At 43.4% G+C, this 15,038-nt stretch overlaps 1 protein-coding gene and 1 long non-coding RNA gene across 8 annotated transcripts in view; one reads left to right on the top strand and one right to left on the bottom strand.

Moving 5' to 3' along the window:
- The window catches only part of Arhgap26 (Rho GTPase activating protein 26), a 388,578-nt gene that overhangs the window by 84,942 nt on the left and 288,598 nt on the right, over positions 1-15,038 (bottom strand). For all 7 annotated transcript variants that reach the window (XM_029471859.1, XM_029471862.1, XM_021150728.2 and 4 more), the window contains exons 18-19: positions 10,895-11,054; positions 808-946 (exon numbers count right to left, since the gene is read on the bottom strand). In XM_029471859.1, the coding sequence (XP_029327719.1) occupies positions 808-946; positions 10,895-11,054 (299 nt within the window). The remainder of the gene's footprint in view (positions 1-807; positions 947-10,894; positions 11,055-15,038) is intronic.
- Positions 1-15,038, top strand: part of LOC110284816 — a 57,324-nt gene that overhangs the window by 6,577 nt on the left and 35,709 nt on the right. The gene's annotated exons all lie outside the window — the stretch shown is intronic.

Below are 15,038 nucleotides of genomic sequence, written 5' to 3'. Positions count from 1 at the left end.
ATCCCTCCTACAAACTGAGGATGAAGGGGGCAGAGCTCTCTACTATGGTAAAGCTGGAATAAAAGCCAATACTGGCTGACCTCCAATAGATCGTGAGGTCTTCACTCCCGTGATAGATTAACTGATTCCTCTTTATTTTGAGGTAGATTTGTACTATGAAGCTTTGGCTAGCCTGGTACATTCTATGTGGATCAGGCTAGCTTGAGACTTGCAGAAATCCTCCCCTGTTGCCTCTGCCTTCCAACTGCTAGGACACTTGTTTCTTGTCACAAAAACTGAAGTATGACTGTATACTTTAGGGCCTTGTACTCAATTATTGCAAAGAACTCAGAAGTCTTGAGATAAAAAAGTTTGGCACATTTGTGGTGTCATTTCTCTTCTACTTGGAAGAGAGAGGAATTAAGTCTTTAATTCAGTAGTTGATTCTAAATATTTTAAGGCGCTAACACAGAGAAGAGTAAGAGCAAGCAGAAACCATGGACAGGCACATGCTAGCAGACATGTGACTCCTCCGATAGTAACTCCATACCAAATTAGGGAAGAAGGACTGTTTCTATGACCTGCCGACAAAGGTGGGACCTCAGGCAGCACCATAGCCAACATCCTGCTATGCAACAGGAAGAAAAGGCTCAGGTTGTTGCCCAGACACCTCTCTTAGTAATGGAACCAGGCAGGGCACAAGAGGACAGAGCCTTTAAGACACCAAAGGCCAGCAGCACACAGTAAGTCTAATGATGTCCACAGCAAGCCATGAGGCAACAAGGATGTCTCCACACACCACCCTGTCCCTGGGCAGCAGAGACTCACGTTTTTCTGTGGATGGCACGGCATGGAAGAGCGTCAGGGGCCTCTCGATGCAGGATGGGGGCTTGGAGTCACTGCTTTTCTTCCGGGACAGGTGTAGCTGGGCGTTGGTGAGGGGCACATCAGGCACCGTGTTGAATATCTGCGCATCAGGATGACAAGAAGTTACACAGTTCTATGAACTAGGAAGAAAGCTAAGGACTGCGTCATTATGACCAGGAGCATAGTGGTAACAGAGAACAGGGAGGAAAAGCTGGGAAAGGCCGCCACAGAGACACTTCTAGGCCAGCTCTGAGCACTTTCTCTAGTAACTGATCCTAGAGTTCAAGTCTCCTTTTAGTCCCTTCTGATGTACACAAGGGACTGAAAAGAAACAGAGATAATCTAAACCACTGTCTGCTGACAGTGAAGGCATTTTACTGCCGTTGTCTAGAACCAATTTATCCAAACACCTTTCCTTTCTTCACTGGGTCGCATCCCCAGTCATTTACAACTGCTTCCCAATTTTATTTCAGACCATAAAACATATTTAAATTATGATCCCAAACTGACACAGAACAGGGAACATTGTTCCTCCTCCCCAACTATCCTCAGTGAGTACAGCCTTAGTCCTTCATCAGCTCTGTGGTAACTGGGAAGGTGAGCTTTATCTTATTTCAAAGGATGGAAGTGGGTGACTGATAAACATACACACACACACACACACACACACACACACACACAGACACAGACGCATGTACATATATGTACCAACTTGGAAAATATACAAAAGTCTAAAAAAAAAAAGGAAAAAGAAAATCCCTTTCAGTTCTATTATTTACAGATTATAACTTTTAAGGTTTTGTGTTCTTGTAAGTTTTTTAAAACATCATTTTGTTGTTATTACTTAAGACCACATGTAGTAGCTACCTTTTTAATTATTGAGGCAAATACCAGGCAAGAACCAACTTAAAGGAGTTTGATTTATGATATAAGGGTACAGTCTACTGTAATACAGATGTGAGGTAAGGGTGTAATGTGGATGAGAGGTGAGGTGCCATCTATCCCAGTGTGAGCCTGAGGCAAGGGTGCCGTCTATCACAGTTTGGAAGTCATGTTGGTGGGAGCACCAGCTCTGGCAGCAGGAGCACAGGGCTGCTTGTTCACATCTCAATGGATCAGAAATCTGAGGCAGACTAGAGGAAATGGGCGTGTCGATAATCCCCAAAATCTGCTCTCAGTGACTGCCTCATCCAGATATGCTCCACGCCTCGCAAGTCTCATGAACTCCCTAAGTAAGAGTTTCAAACGCAAGCCTTTAGGGAATATCACACACTGAATTGACATCAATGTAAGAGAAACTAAAACCTTACCAACTCTTACTTGCCTTACTATAATAGTTCTTTACCCTGAGGCCGGTACTTACATGTGCTTACCATCTGTAAGTAGCAGCCACTTACTGTGGCTCCTGGGATGCCAGGCACAGCAATCTGTGCTTTATAGGCAACTCAATGAGTTCTCAGCAATTCTGCATCGCTTCTAATGTCCCAGCATTTTTACCAAATCATATAAAAATGAAGCTGTCGAAGTTATAGATATAATTACAGAAGACAACACAGGCTCCCCTTCTCTTAGATGCCTCTGTAAATGCATATGATAAAACACTCACTCAAACAATCACCAGAATTCTTTTGAACACCCACTTTGCAGAGGCTCCCTAAGTGTAGTGGTGAATGAAGCAATTGTGTTCCCTGTGGTTAGAGGATTTACAGTCCAGTAGCTGTGATTTACTGAGTACTTGCCACACCAGGCATGGAGCTGAATGCATTGTATGAATTCTCATTAATGCTAAACACACTTTTCCACAGCTGAGATTATATCCTTTACATAGTTTTATACCCTACTTATCTTGTGTAACATTATATTGCAGCATTCAAAGATGATTCCAATGGGCTACATAAGCACCTCAAATTTACTAAGACACTAAAACTGACTGATCCTTTTGTTATAACCTCTTACACTGTGACATCAGCCTCCTGGATGTCCTCTTTCTAGCAGTAAGAGCTATAGGAGGATGGTGGTGGCCCTCTCCATCCCTTTCATTTATGGCTGGCTCTAAGTATCCCACAATTATTCTTGTGGCCCTCTTCTCTGTGTATATATTTTAAAGCAATGTCCAAAGCTGATATGCAGGAAGCTAAGTCACAAGAATTATGGGAGTTTCAACTGGAACAGCTGTTCTCTCAGGGTTGGCAGATCCTTGGCTCTGATGATGCCAGCCAGTCGGTGAAGGCAGTCTCACTCCCAAACACAGCTGTCGGGAAGGAAGGCCACATTGTTACATTTTCTCTATTAGACTCAAACTTGAAACAGGATAAAGTGAGCACTGTAAAGAGTTGAGATCAACTGGGGCAAGGGTTAGGCAGAGAATAAGAAACTTTCATCTCCAGAGCAGCCAGAGCCCCTGGTAATAAACCGACTGACTAGCATTCACTTCTGCAATCTCTTGGAGCCTTTATAAAGTAACGCAAAACGGAGGGGCTGTGGTTCCTGTTGAGCCCAAGAGTTGTAACCTCTAAGAAGCTCTCCCTTCCTCTTCCCCTCCCCATGCTGAGCCTCAGCCACTCTGCAGTTGACATCTCAATGAACACTCTCATTGACAGTTAAGATGGCGTCTAGATATGTGTGCTTGTGCCAGCTGAGCTCTGAGCTGGGCATCTCACATGACTCCTCCCTAAGCTGAAGGTCATCCCAACCTAGGGCATGGCATGACCATTTCACAAGAGCCATCTCTGATCCTACCCTGTGGATCTAACAACCAGGAGTGAAGCCCTGGGGTTGCAGCAGCCATTCAATCAATTCATCCTCTCCAGCCAAACTTCATGGGAAGCAACTGCCCACGTCCCACGAGAATGGATTGTTAACAAGTAATGCATCTCTTAGCCCTCTTTTGTCTCTGGCCCAGTATCTTCAGCAATCCCTTGTTGAGAGCATCTAGTAATGAATCCAGAGTTAGGGGCAGGCCAGGTTGGAGTAGCCTCCCATAACTCTGCCTCTGGCATCCAGATATTATCTTTCTTCCTAATGAAGAAAGATATATCCATTATCCACTATAGTGCAGTGGGAGAAGATGGCAGGTTGCATTTTAAATTCAATTGTCGATAACAAAGAGAATATCTATTCTTTCTAAGAACTGTGGCAGATGTTCATTTAGACACAGACTAGGTTTTAAGTAAGACACATATTTACACCGATGTATGAAAGACGGTCCCACAGAAACAGTAGGAAGTGACATGGGAACACAAAAAGGAGAATGCCTCTCTGCTCATTTGCCATTTTCTCGAAAAGTTATGTAAGCAGACCACAATCCTGTCTACAAGAGAACTTTTACCATGGGTAGGCACTTCAACACCAAAATCCAGTTCTATGGTACAGGCGTCTAGAGAACTCCGTTAAGCTGTCCTTGGAATCAAATACAAATATAATATGCACAAGAGCACACTGCAAAATATAAAGTGCTAGGCACAGGGCCAACACGTTCTTCATACAAGTTAAGTTTTCCTAAATGCAAGGGCACCTTTGTAAATGAAACCGCCTTGACACAAACATCCAGTAAGAAGCTGGGGTTGGCACGGTGGTATAGGACTAATCTGAATACTCAGGAGGTTAGAGCAGGAGGTTTGCTTTGCAAGTTCAAGTCAAGGCTGGGCTGGGCTACACACTGAGTTCAAAGCCTGGAATGTATAGCAAGAATGTAGAAATGACTGTCCACATGGCTGCTGCTCATTTGGAACACTTCAGAACACCCCAGATGATTTTCCAGCTATCTTCTGGCCATGCCAAAGGTTTTGTCTGTGATACAAGTTAAAGCTGGAATTCTCATGAGTCTGAATTACACAGCGCTGTGGGTCACTCCAGCTCTACTGCACAAATGAAGTTTTCTTTGGGCCATGAAGAAAGCCGCTATACAAAGGACCCTGTAATCTTTGAGCATTAACTCATACAATCTACAAAGTCTACCACGTGTTGGGAACAATGCACTCATTTCACAGAGACTTTCCAAATGAGCACAGAGAGGACAGCTTTAGTCTGTGCCCCAAGTGTCCTGCTCATGCTCTTGGACTTACGCACTAATTCCAACTTAATCAGGAATGCCTTACACATAAAAGCCAGGAAGACTGAGGCCCTGCCAGGAGCCGCGAGAGAATAAAATTATAAAATAAAAATACAACTGAGAGGAACTTTTCCAAGTAGTCCAGATTTCAAGTTCCCTGTGAGTGGAATTAACACATCCATAAACACCAGGCTACTTTTTCCCCTTAAGCCAGGCAGGACAGTGTCAGGGTTACAGTCAACCAGCCTCGGGTGAATACCAGGTCTTGAGGCACACTCACACAACACCACCAGACCTTTCTATCCGTGAGACCTGCCGTACTGTCCTATCACCGTATCAAATATAAGAAGGGAATTTAAAGTACTGTGATGTGTAAAAGCAAGCAAGCTTCGAAGCCAGAGGGACCTGTGGTCGAATTCTGGCTTTGCCACCTCCTAGCTGTATTATCTCAGACAAGGTCTTTAACCCCTCTGAGCCCATGTCCCTTGTAAAGATGAACACATAACACCTGCTGTGTACACGTTTGGAAAAGACAAAGAATATAAAATGAATAACATTACACTGGTAAAGCACATAAAATTCACTGAGTGTTTCCATGATGTTACATTTACACGCCTTAAAGGCATGAATGACTCCTTACACAGTAACTCTACCAGGGAAATGCAGTTTCTGACATCCTGTAAAGAAGGAAATGAAGTCTCCCAAAAATCAACTCACTTGTCCAAGGTCACACAGCTAGACAAAGACCTAGATGTCCTGATTGACTGAGGCCTCGCTAGCTGGGTCTTCTGGAGTGTTCTGAGAGACAGATGATAGAACATAAAGATCACAAGCCTTGTGGGCTGGCAGGTTAGATTTTAGGCTTTTGATAGGTTTGTGCCCTTGAGTAAATTATTAAGTGTCTGACCTCCAAATGTCTCATCCACAAAAAGGCCCAGGACCACAGTGAGTGCACCTAGCAGTTTGGCCTTTGCTGTGCAAAAGACATTTTTTTTTTTAATTTAAGAGAGAGACAGAGAGACAGAGTGGCTAAAAGTCAGAGAGACAGAAACATAAAGTATAAGAATAAAGATCTCAAAAATGAATTATTTGAGCTCAAAACATGAGAATTTAATCTGTAAGTGTAAATTTAACTACATTTCTTACAGACTATCAGCTTTACCTACCTGCAGCCATGTCAGTATTGATGGTCTTTTTCCCCCACGTGTGACCTACAGAGCGTAGGGGTTTGGGGCTCTTTTCAGGCCCATTTGATACTGCGGAGCCTGACACTTGTGGAATTTGTTCTTAGCTGCCTTGCTCCCTCAGTTTTACACCTTGGCTAATCCTGGCTGTCACATGCCCCTGCAATTTAAAAGGATTAGGAGTCTCTCTGTAAAGTGGGCCCTGTACACTTTATTATGTGCTGTGGTTTTTATGGGAGGAAAATGAGGTCACGATGAAGAGCTTCTGAGTCTAGGGCTGGGATGACAAGAAATCACTCTCCAGTCTTGGGATCGCAATGCAGAACTGCAGCAGGCTAGCTGACAACTGATGCTGGGAACTGTTCTTGAGACACAAATTTCTCAGGGTCTCAGGCAACACCTGAGCAGCTCCTCTGCTCACTGAAGCTGTGAAAGCACAGGGCAGGTGGAGCCTGAAGCCCAGCCACTTCAAGCCTGTGACTCAGGCAAGCCACTGCAGGGTTTATCATTAACCATGAAAAAGCCAAATCCAGAGGCTATAGCTACAGAGAGTTTTGTTTTGTTTTGTTTTTGGTTGTTGTTGTTGTTTTAAAAGGACAATTGAAAATCTTAAACCCTGATGGTATCAGCACTTGGGGTGTGGGGTAGAGATCAATAATTTGGAAAGCAGTTTGAAGAATTTTACTTAAAAATCCCTCAAAAGGAACCATTATATTTAGTAACTAAACACACACACATACAGGGGTTGTGGTGGTGGTGGTGGTGGTGGTGGTGTGTGTGTGTGTGTGTGTGTGTGTGTGTGTATGTGTGTGTACACGAGCATGCGTGTGCGTGGGTGTAGGTGTGGATGTGTGGGTGTGTGCACGAGATATGATTTTCCCTCTCCAGAAAGAGCCTAATTTCCTGCTACCTCTGCTAACAGAGAAGAATTAGATAAAATACAACATCAAACTGTAGCCCCATTATAATATCTTGAGGGATATTAAAAAGCTTTGCAATATAAGTAATTGCTAGTTTACCTAGAGTTAAATAGGGGTAACTATGCATTCAAACTGACTAGCTCCCTACATTAATAGAGTATTGCACACAGCAGCTGCTGTTAAGAAGGAAAATGTTAGAGGACAGAGAAGAAGCACTGTGTTCTGGTGTACAGGTCCTTCTTTCTTGCTTCCTCAGGTTTACACAGACAGAATCCAAACGAACAGCAGGATGGTTGCAGTGAATCTGGGCACCTGTTATCATTACTAGTGTTAATTTTGCATACCAACAAATGTCAAATATTAAGAAAATGAAAAGCAAATGCCAAACACCTGCCAGTTGCAGATTGACCAAGTGCATATTAATTAATATACAATTTGTGTGTAAAGTCAGAGAGTAAGTAGTGCAATAAATTCGGTGCCATCAACATTTTTCCCCCAAGGGCAAATGAAGGCAACTGAGTGGGCTGAGGAAACAAGCTACACAGAGCTGGGCTCTTACCTTGTGTATTCAGTAAGGTCATCTAAGGTTGCTAGCTCATCTCTGGCACATGAGGCCAAGAGTTAACATATATTAAAAAGAATACACTTCTGACCGTTGTTAGTAGTTAAAGATCTACTATTCTCTTATCTCTCCCAAAGCCCACTGATAGATTTCAAGGGAACGATCACATTTTACGGATGCTAATGGAAGCACCACACACTACTCACAGGCATGTGTGCACAGAGGCATCCTCCTATTTCTCTAGAAACCTTCTCCAGAGCCACATCCAAAAGAAATGCCATCAACTGTCACAGAACGCAAGGAATCAATCTCCTATTGTGTTGGAACTGAACCAGCCTGAAGCATAGTAAGGAAGCAATGTGTTTTCTTGACATGTGTCTGTTCTTTCTCAGCTTCTAAACCTTTAAAAACCATTGACACATTAACCCTTAGAAAGTGATCGGAGGAAAACTTTGTAAGAAATTGTTAAATTTCTATAACTGGGGAATTTCAGACGATAGCTATAATATTTTATTTCTTTATTTCTAACTAGATACATGAATATTATCTCCACTATAATACCAAGCATTTGTCTACTTGATAGTTTAGGCTTTCAGGTTAAACTGTGAGTTGGGGAGGAGTCTAGTCATATAGAATTGGAAATTTTAAAGAAATAACCATTACTATAAAGCAAATGTGTTGAGAGCCAAGATCTTTGCTTTCTGGGCTTTCAATTCAAACACTTTCAATTCTGTACTTCTCTAATGGCCACAGAATGCCAGTGGAGTTCTAGGTGTATAGTCCCTGGAGGAAAATTATTCTTAGGCATTTGAGGAGACTACCTACTGATTTCCACACTGGTGCAGCCAGTGTGTAAGTCTATGGGCAGTGTATAGCAGTTCTCTTCCCACATCCTCACTAGCTGCACCAATGTGTAAGTCTATGGGCATTGTATAATGGTGTCTCTTCCCCACATTCGCCAGCATTTCTTGTCATTTGTTTTCTTGATGACAGCCATTCTGGCTTATTGAGATGCAATCTCAGACTAGTCTTAATTTGCATTTTCCTAATGGAAAAATATGCTGAATTTTTTTCTTGAACACTGCTAGGAAAATTAAGTGAGGTGGTAGCTACCTGGCTGCTTAGACAATATCTTGTGAATAAGTTGTGAGTAAAAACTATTTTTATCAAGTTATGTTTCTGGACCGTAGTTATTAACATTATCCATCAGTTCAACTGAATAAAAAAGGAAATGCGTATGCATTACCAGCATGGACTAGGGAATGTCAAGGATCCTCCAACTTTACTGGATCTTATGGATTCTTTTACTCTGTCTTTTCTTATTCAGGGACATTTGCTTCCTAATAACTTTGTAGAATACTATCTCCCTCTCAGATCAGCTGGAACAAAGTCTCCAGACCTTTGAGACCCAGTACTTGTGTGGGCTCCAATGCTTTCCCTAGCCAGTATGAAGGTGTATCACAGACTCCTATGAAGGACAAAGGAAGGTTCTCAGTAAAAAGAGCTCAGAAAGAAGGAAGTTTCTGCACTCACAGGCACTGTCTGGAACGTGTGTAGACTGTATTAGCTCAATTTATATAACTAGAGTAAAATACATGAGGCTGGGTAACTTTTGGAAGAAAAGAAACTTAGTCTGGTTCATAGTTCTGTAAGTTTAAGGCCAAGGAACCATATCTGATGGCAGCCTTCTTGCACGTGTAGGTGTAGGGCATTGTAATCGAAGAGACAATGTGAGTGTGTGTGTGTGTGTGTGTGTGTGTGTGTGTGTGTAAGAGATAGAGGGAGGGAGAGTGGGATTGAGGGGGAGAGAGAGAGGGAGGGAGGGAGAGAGAGAGACTGTCGATCCTTTTGTGTTCTGATTGCTCTCTTACAAAGTGATATTTAGTCAGGTGCTCAGTCTAAACGCCAACATCTAAGTCTGATCCGTAAGTAAACACCCCAGCCTGGCAGAAAAGGTGAGTGCTATAGAAAAGGAAAGGTGGTGGACAAGGGAAAGGACTGGGCCTATGACATTCTACGTGCAGAAGTCTGGGCAGTCCCCCGCTGAAGACACTTGTGAGTGCTGAAGAAAACATGCCATGTAGTCTTCAAGGTGGAAGAGTGTCCCATCCGGAAACAAGGACGCAAATTAGGAGGCTCTTGTCAAAATTCAGACCAGGGGTGACAATGGTTTGCATTGTTGTTATCCATAATATTGTCACGTGCAAGGACTGGTCAGAATCTAAATTTGTTTTGCATGAATTCTATCTAGGCAAAGGTTTTTTAGGAAGGGGAACATGTATCATTATTATCTTTTTAAATCAAATTCCAGAGTTATGTATGTGAAAAAGCCACCTGGGGTAATCGACACAGGCTCTGAGCAGCTTCTCAGGGATTTGCTACTAAGAGTAAAGAGACTGAGCAGGACTTAAATGGTGCTAAGGAATTTCACGATGAATGGGGGTGAAGGGTGGTCTTGAGACACACTGTTGTTTTCCGGAGCTCTTAGTAACTGTGTTCACTTGACAAGGTCAAGTTAGTCAGAATTCCAGCAAGGATGAGGGGCGGGGCCTCCCAGGCTACTGAGGAGCTGCTGGAATTGATGGCCTCTGGAGGCTTCATGTGCTCTAGTGGATGTAGTCACACCGCTGTGCATGCAGGTAATGACTGACTGGACTAAACTGGATTTTAAGGGAGAAGGCCATGAAGGTGGTAGGGGGTATACTTGAGGAGTCCGGGGAGAGCTGGAGGGGAAGAGCATTTCACACCTTTATACAGCTCCCTAAGGAAAAAAAGCTTAACAAACAACAGACCGGCTATTCCAGTGACTTAAAAGCAAAGGTCACAAGCATATATAAACACCTTCAAATGCACACGCATGAATACATGCACGAACATATGTATGAAACTTGTACTATCTACACAATCAAAAACTAGACTGCAGAAAAAGTACTTGCAGCACAAATGGGAAAACATACCTAGTAGTAGCAAGCCCATACATTTCTAAGATAACCAAGTAAAAAGTAAAACGGTACCCCTTCACTGGACGACTAAGAGAAACAGCAACAAAGACTGCCCAGCCCAGTCCCCGATACAGAATAAGGACTCAATGAGATTCTATCCATCCCCACACCTCTAGAGCCACTAAGAGCCACTAAGAGCCAGTCACCTCCACCAGTATTCTCACATTTATCACCACCAGGACTATGACAATCAGTGACTTCACCATCATCACCATTCAAGTGCCATTAGCAATGCAAACCTAGCCAAGTCTGAAGATCCGTTCCAGTGTGTGGCCCCATCCGCAGGCTGAATGCTCGACCCTCTGCCGCCAGGGACACTTCTGACTCACCTTCTCATGGTTCTCGATTAAGATCTCGATGACAATGTTCTGAAACTTGATGTCCATGATGGCCGCCACAGTTTCTTCCTGCGGCCGCAGCAAGGTGGGTCCAAACACCACGCCCAGGTTTGCCACAGTCATCAGATTCTGCTTGTGGTTGTTAGCAACACTGGAAAGGGGAAAGAACAAGTGAGAGATGTCGTGCACACCCAGATGGCTCCCCTCCTTGGGTGCTTCTGGCCTCCCTGCCTGCATCTAGAGCAGGCAAGACTCAGGACATCTCTGGATGCCATGAATCAACGAGCAAGTTTTCTTTTGTATCTTCAACTACAGTGTTCAGAGATCTCATTCAACATTCACTTCAGGGTATGATTCCCACTGGGCCTAAAACAGCCAGCCAACCAGCCAAGGCCATCTGCCAGGTGATGAAGTTTTGCTCACCTAAGTCACTACTCTCTAAGTCCATCCATCTTGATTACAACTTCTGTACCTGTCTGTTTCTTAAACCACCAAGGTTTTCCCTCTGCATTGTCTCCAATGCAGGTCAAGAAGCTCCTAGTTTTATTCATTTGCAAAGACAGACACAACTTTCTTTCAAAAGGAAATAGCTGGTATTTAAACCATGTCAGGAAACCCTAAGTATTAAACGCTCATTTGATTAAACACAAGGCTTGCATTAAGTGAAACATGTGGCATCAACAGAAATAAAAAAATGCACTACTGTTTATCTGTGTGTTTATACTGCATGTACACTCAACGTTTAAAGAAGGGATGAGGTCAGTAGTGGCTATGTCAGAGTAATCTGCTAAATATACATGCATATTTTTAGATAAAAAAACTATTCAAAATACATATATCTGAACTCCATGCCCAAGCTATAAAATTCAGTGGTTCATAAGCCCCTTGAATAAAAACGTAGGGATGGGTCACTGGCAATACACAAGTTAGTGCCATTCAGCACTGTTAGAAAATACTAGAAGATTCCTTAATCGCCTGCTGGAAGAAGGAAGCTATTCATTACTAACTCAAACCTAGAGGGAAATCTGGGAAGAGACACTTCCCATAGACTGAGGTGGCCAGTGTTGGCTCTGTTGACACTTAGTATCTTGCATGCAAGCCTAGCACTGCCTGCACTGTTTCTCCTGTAGACTTCCATTATGTGGGAGAAAGGATTCGCCTACTTTAAATGTCTGCTTCTAAACCCCGTCTTTAGTGAAATTTTACTTCAACCAATTTTATCATTTGATGTACACTTTTGGATATGTACAAACTTAGATTTGGTGTACACTTGTGGATACTCATAGAAAAAGCATACCTTGCCCCAAATCCTCTCTACATTTCTGCTACTTTCCATTGACAAATGACACGTATGTACTTTGGCAAACATGAAGGCATTAGGTTCCTCCTCTCTTTAAAAGGAGTAGTGAGGGTGGATGGCATGTCCACTTCATTGCCTGTGGTTTGGGTGGGTTGAATGTGATCATGGGTGGGAAGTGGACTGATAAGAATAATTTTCTACCGCCCTCCTCCTCTGCTCCCACCTTTCTGCCCTTGCCCGTGTCACTCTGTGGCCTAGAACGCCCTTGCTAGCTCTGTGTTTGACAAATCTTCTCTGTAAGGCTCAGCTCACATGGTCCCTTGCTTTGTATACTGTTCTGGTCTCTTCCTACTCCTCCATCCTGGACTCAGACAGATGCTCTCACTCAGTGATGACGTCTCCGCCATGAGAATGAACACAGACTGAGGTATTGAACCTGACAGAGCCAGTGACAAGCAGGATGACACGTGATGAAACTTAAAGCATGATGGGAACTTCTTGGTAGATGTAAGATTAATATTCTCAGCCCAACTGAGAAATGTCTAATGAGTATCAATAATGTGGGGATAATTGTACCTAGACTATCCCAACCTCCCTATCCCTCAAAGTCTCAGGCTGTGTTCCACGTCTTAGATTTAATTAATGAGTAATAATTACTCTGATTTGCAGGCCCTGAGGTCCAAAGGCATTTGGAAAAACAGTATAGAAATTCTGGGTTGGCAACTCTGAATATAAATAGGCTTGAGGCTACCCAACAAATTCATTTCCCATTTAATGATCCATTTTATTCTGGAACTTAAAACACATTGATCTAAGTCTCGAGAAACGTTTTAGGGACAGGCTTGTACCTTCTCATTGCTGCCATTATATCTGGGCACTGCAGAAATAAATTGGTCTGTCACTTGATAACTTCGGCTCACAACTTGGTACAGCTTTGTTCATTACTCCAGAGTGAATTATTAATGACTTGAGATCTCCGTGTGTTCCAGGGAGGAAGGCCTAGACCTCAGCCTCTGCTGGCACCAGCCGTGAATTATAGCTTGACGGATTTACAGACGTGTGGGTAGCAGGCTGGCAGGGTGCTGGGAAGCCGGTCCAGCAGAAGCCTCGGGACTCATTCATTAGTGAGATCCATAAAACACTAAGGCTGCCTTCTGTTCTCTTTAATTGTACTGCCTGGGCTCCTCCTCACACAGTTCAGAATGTCATGTTGAATCCTGTCTTAGCATCTACACACACATGCTTCTTATGTGTTAAATTCTCCATTGACATGTGCCTTTCGGTCCACTGTGTCCACATGGGCTACTCTGCTGAGGTGCCTTCCATAAACATTACAAGCTCCACCTGTGAGGGTGCAGGGAAGGAGTTCACCTGTCAGGGGAGGAAAGGAAGCCCTTGCTCCTTCTGTGACCCTCGGGGAAGTTGCTGGGAATCTTTACCCTATGCTCCATGCAACTGGATTACAGTTAGCAAGTGATGAACGTGTTTCAGTGAAAATGAGCATGTTCGAGGGACTCCTATTGTCTTTGTTTTAAGGGAATTAGCTAGACAGTCTGGATCTGATACCCTTTGGGAGAGAGAAAAAGGGGGAAATCACTTCCAGATGAAGGGGGTTGTAATACAGAGAGCATCATGACGGGTAAGACAGTAGCCCACCTTTTTAGAGGCATATTAAGAAAGGCCCTCATACTACATAGAGGTCACGTCTGTTTTCCTTGAGTTGAAATGGGAATTAGGGCCATGTAAGTGCTGTGTTCTTTACAACCACAGACTGCCACAAAGGCCTCAAATACCTGTAAGCCTAGAGCAAGGTTTGCAATCTGGTTGTCTCTGAGTCCTGGGTGCCTGTGTATACTGGACGTGATGTGGTAGTGGCAGGCAGGGTCTACACAGATCCTGTGTAGTTATAATAAGCCTCTAATAACAGCACAGAACCATTGCTGCCTTCCCCGCTCCAGCCTCCAGAACCAACTAATACAGAACCTCAGATGCAAAGGATGATGGAGGCTTTACAAAAGGACCTAGGATGTTTTATGTACATTTGGCTTTCATAATAACTCTAGATTACTAGTTTGGATCTTTCTGACCATAAGAAATGTTTCATACAACACACATATACATGCACAGCATACATATACCCAACAGTTAGTGGGATGCATCTGATATTTTATATACTCTTTTAAAATTTACTAAATTGACTTTGCAACCCACTTTTGCACCAAGAACTACAATTTGCAAAGAGCATTGTGTGCAAACACCAATTCCTACATAGAAAAAAAAATAAGGCAGAGGGAGATGGTCACCCATTGGCTAGTCAGAGAAAGAGTGGCTGGATAAAACTCAGGTCACATGGCCTTCTCAGGCAGGAAACAGGAATGAAGACACCTACCACATAACTGGGAAGGCTGTTAAAGCACAGGTAACTAGGCACTCTCTTGGCATGGTTTACCAGCCTAATAGAGGACAGCTGCTACTGTCATGGTGCTAGGACAAGGAGTGGGTCACAGCAGGTACCAGTTTAAAGCCATACTGCAGGAATGTTTAATAGCTGCTTTGTTTGGGGGCAAGGATAAGTACTTATCCCACTGTGTTTTATAAGACAAACAAGCAAAACCAAACAAACAAACAAACAAACAAACATGACACATTTGACATCTGTAGAAATGTTCAGGAAACCACGCACTCATCTTCCTTCACTTACTCTTCAGCGTCTCTGGCACCACAGGCTGAGAGGCTCCGAGCTGCTTCATGACACCAACAGCTTCATGCCCTAACCCCCCTAACAAGCAATCGAAGCTCACTACCCTGCAAAACCAACTCGGGATAGCGCGTGTC

Source organism: Mus caroli, chromosome 18, assembly GCF_900094665.2.
Source record: "Mus caroli chromosome 18, CAROLI_EIJ_v1.1, whole genome shotgun sequence".
Classification (NCBI taxonomy): domain Eukaryota; kingdom Metazoa; phylum Chordata; class Mammalia; order Rodentia; family Muridae; genus Mus; species Mus caroli.
Note: the sequence above shows the minus strand (reverse complement) of the source record. Positions and strands in the feature narration are given on the sequence as shown.